The sequence below is a fragment of the Rattus norvegicus genome, chromosome 4 (assembly GCF_036323735.1).
Source record: "Rattus norvegicus strain BN/NHsdMcwi chromosome 4, GRCr8, whole genome shotgun sequence".
Classification (NCBI taxonomy): domain Eukaryota; kingdom Metazoa; phylum Chordata; class Mammalia; order Rodentia; family Muridae; genus Rattus; species Rattus norvegicus.
Window position 1 is genome coordinate 72,300,198 of NC_086022.1, and position 3,179 is coordinate 72,303,376.

General features: G+C 42.6%; 1 protein-coding gene across 1 annotated transcript; it reads left to right on the forward strand.

Moving 5' to 3' along the window:
* The first annotated feature begins 250 nt into the window (after positions 1-250).
* Positions 251-1,177, forward strand: Tas2r126 (taste receptor, type 2, member 126). Its single transcript, NM_139335.1, is given in 1 exon segment — positions 251-1,177. A coding segment is annotated over 1 exon segment (927 nt).
* The last annotated feature ends 2,002 nt before the right edge of the window (positions 1,178-3,179 follow it).

The window sequence follows — 3,179 nt, forward strand, 5'->3', positions numbered from 1 at the left end:
AATCAGAGAAGGCAAATCATGAGCAGCTGGTGCCCCATGGTACCCGAGCCCAGGAAATATTTGCATCATATCTGAGCCAAAAGCACACCGTTTATCTACTGTCTGAGCATCATTCGCATTGAAAGTTGTGGCTCACATGCAGAAACCAACCATTTATCTCACATCTCCAGAAGGGAGTGTGAGGGACTGTGGGTAGGGGCTGGGAGGAGGCCAGGAACCAAGGCAACCAGTGGTGACAGGAGGGGCTGAAATGCTATCAACTGTATCAGTTTTCTTCATGTCGATCTTTGTTCTGCTCTGTTTCCTGGGAATCCTGGCAAACGGCTTCATTGTGCTGATGCTGAGCAGGGAATGGCTATGGCGCGGTAGGCTGCTCCCCTCAGACATGATCCTCCTCAGTTTGGGCACCTCCCGATTCTGCCAGCAGTGCGTTGGGCTGGTGAACAGTTTCTACTATTCCCTCCACCTTGTTGAGTACTCCAGGAGCCTTGCCCGTCAACTCATTAGTCTTCACATGGACTTCTTGAACTCAGCCACTTTCTGGTTTGGCACCTGGCTCAGCGTCCTGTTCTGTATCAAGATTGCTAACTTCTCCCATCCTGCCTTCCTGTGGTTGAAGTGGAGATTCCCAGCATTGGTGCCTTGGCTCCTACTGGGCTCTATCTTGGTGTCCTTCATCGTAACTCTGATGTTCTTTTGGGGAAACCACACTGTCTATCAGGCATTCTTAAGGAGAAAGTTTTCTGGGAACACAACCTTTAAGGAGTGGAACAGAAGGCTGGAAATAGACTATTTCATGCCTCTGAAACTTGTCACCACGTCAATTCCTTGCTCTCTTTTTCTAGTCTCAATTTTGCTGTTGATCAATTCTCTCAGAAGGCATTCACAAAGAATGCAGCACAATGCTCACAGCTTGCAAGACCCCAACACCCAGGCTCACAGCAGAGCCCTGAAGTCACTCATCTCATTTCTGGTTCTTTACGCGCTGTCCTATGTGTCCATGGTCATTGACGCTACAGTTGTCATCTCCTCAGATAATGTGTGGTATTGGCCCTGGCAAATTATACTTTACTTGTGCATGTCCGTACATCCATTTATCCTTATCACTAATAATCTCAAGTTCCGAGGCACCTTCAGGCAGCTACTCCTGTTGGCCAGGGGATTCTGGGTGACCTAGAAGGTTTGGTCTCTTTATATGTACCCTTTGAAGAGACTTAGGTGAGGGTGACTTCCCTTGGAAGTGATCTCATCTACATGGAAATGTCTTTGTAGGCTGACATGGGGTCATACTATGTGGTTCCTCCTTGGGAAAGAGGAGAAGAAAATACAGGGATTCTGAGCGTTCTTCCTTATCTTGGGATATTATGAAAATGGACATTCTGAATCCTGAACCAGTATTGATCTGAAGTGCAAAGTACAATATGCCTGTTCCCTTCATGTCTGCTATCCTCTTGGTACTTATTAATTCCTTAGAGAACAGTCTTGATCAACCGGATCATCTCGTCTTGTCTGGCTACTGGGGAGGTAAAAGAAGTTGTCTCACTGCTGCATTGCGATGAACATGGGTGGGAAGCAAGTGTCCTTGAGACAGAGTAGCACTCAGTATGAGAACCCCAAAGAACTGGTGGCTGTGAATGTGGTGGCTGGTGCAAGGAATCCTGATCACTCTTCACTGTATGGAGATTATTTGTCTCTTGACAAATTTGGGAACTTTGTCTTTAGTTTTGTGAAGATTACTGGGAAATTCTTAATGCTGTGCTGTTTCATTTCTTAATAATGTTTTCCTTTTCCTGCCTTTAATTTTCTCCTCTCTGCAGCTTCCCTTGCTAGTTATTCCTAAACAAACAAACAAACAAACAAACAAACAAACAAGAGACCAATCCACCTTTTCCTAACTGTCTTTGGGAACCATTTTACTACCCTCAGGCACGTGCTACAAAGCCACTTCTGTACTGAATAAACATGGTCTTACATTCAGGAAAAAACAGACTCAAAAATCTCACTTATTTTATATCCAAATTCCAATTTTTAAAAGAAAATCTTAGTATTAATTGTTCTAAATATTGTTTTTAAAAATAACTTGCTCTAATAGTTACATACATGTTCTGAAAGGTAATTTTGGAAAGAAAATATGATTAGACCTGGTGTTTGTAAGACAGAACCAAAGCTCTTAGAAGTCCATGCCAGCTTATTGCTCTTGCCTTCATAGGGCCTCTCTATATCCTGTAGCCTCTTATGCCCTTTTGTAGCCCTTCTGTAGATCTTTCTCTTCAGCATTGTAGAGAGAAAGAAGTTTCGATAAAAGGCATCAATTTGTAAATTTCAGAGACCGCTTTACAGCTGGATTTCTGATAGAGATTGCACTCTTCCCTGAGAGTAAAAGCAGTTGCTCTGCTGACTAGGGTATATGTAGCTAAGTGAACATAGGCTTGTGAAACTTAGGCTTGGAGAAACTGGTTCTCCATATTAAATTTAAACATTTTTCATATGCAATACTTAGAAAGGTTAAGAAATCAAACTATTGATGAATATATATGGAAAAGTCTCCCTTCTCCTTATCTTCTTTGAGGGCACTGTTTGTCAGTTTTATGTTTGTGCCTCTAGAAATATTTTATTCTGTATTAATGCCTGCCCAAAGAACCAGTCTATTGACTTACAAACCAGTAACTCTACACTCCTAACCAAATGTGGTGTTAACTATGCTGTGTTTTCTATGCAAATGGTTGTGCAATATGTGTGTTGCTCAGTTCTTTGCGCTCTCCATTTCACATTGTATCTCAGAAGTCTGCTTAAATGGGCACACATTGAGCTTCTTCTTCTTCTTCTTCTTCTTCTTCTTCTTCTTCTTCTTCTTCTTCTTCTTCTTCTTCTTCTTCTTCTTCTTCTTCTTCTTCTTCTTCTTCTTCTTCTCCTCCTCCTCCTCCTCCTCCTCCTCCTCCTCCACCTCCTCCTCCTCTTCCTCCTCCTCCTTCTTGTTTTTCTTGTCCTTGTTCTTCTCCTTCTTTTTCATCCTCCTCCTTGTTCTTCCTTTTCTTTTTCCTCCTCTCCCCCTCCTCCTCCTCTTCCTTCTCCTCCTCTACCTCCTCCTCCTGCTTCTTCTTTAGTATAATGGAGCATGGTTTAGTTTCCTGACTATGGTTATCCAGGTTATTTCTTATCTTTTGATATTACGACAATTT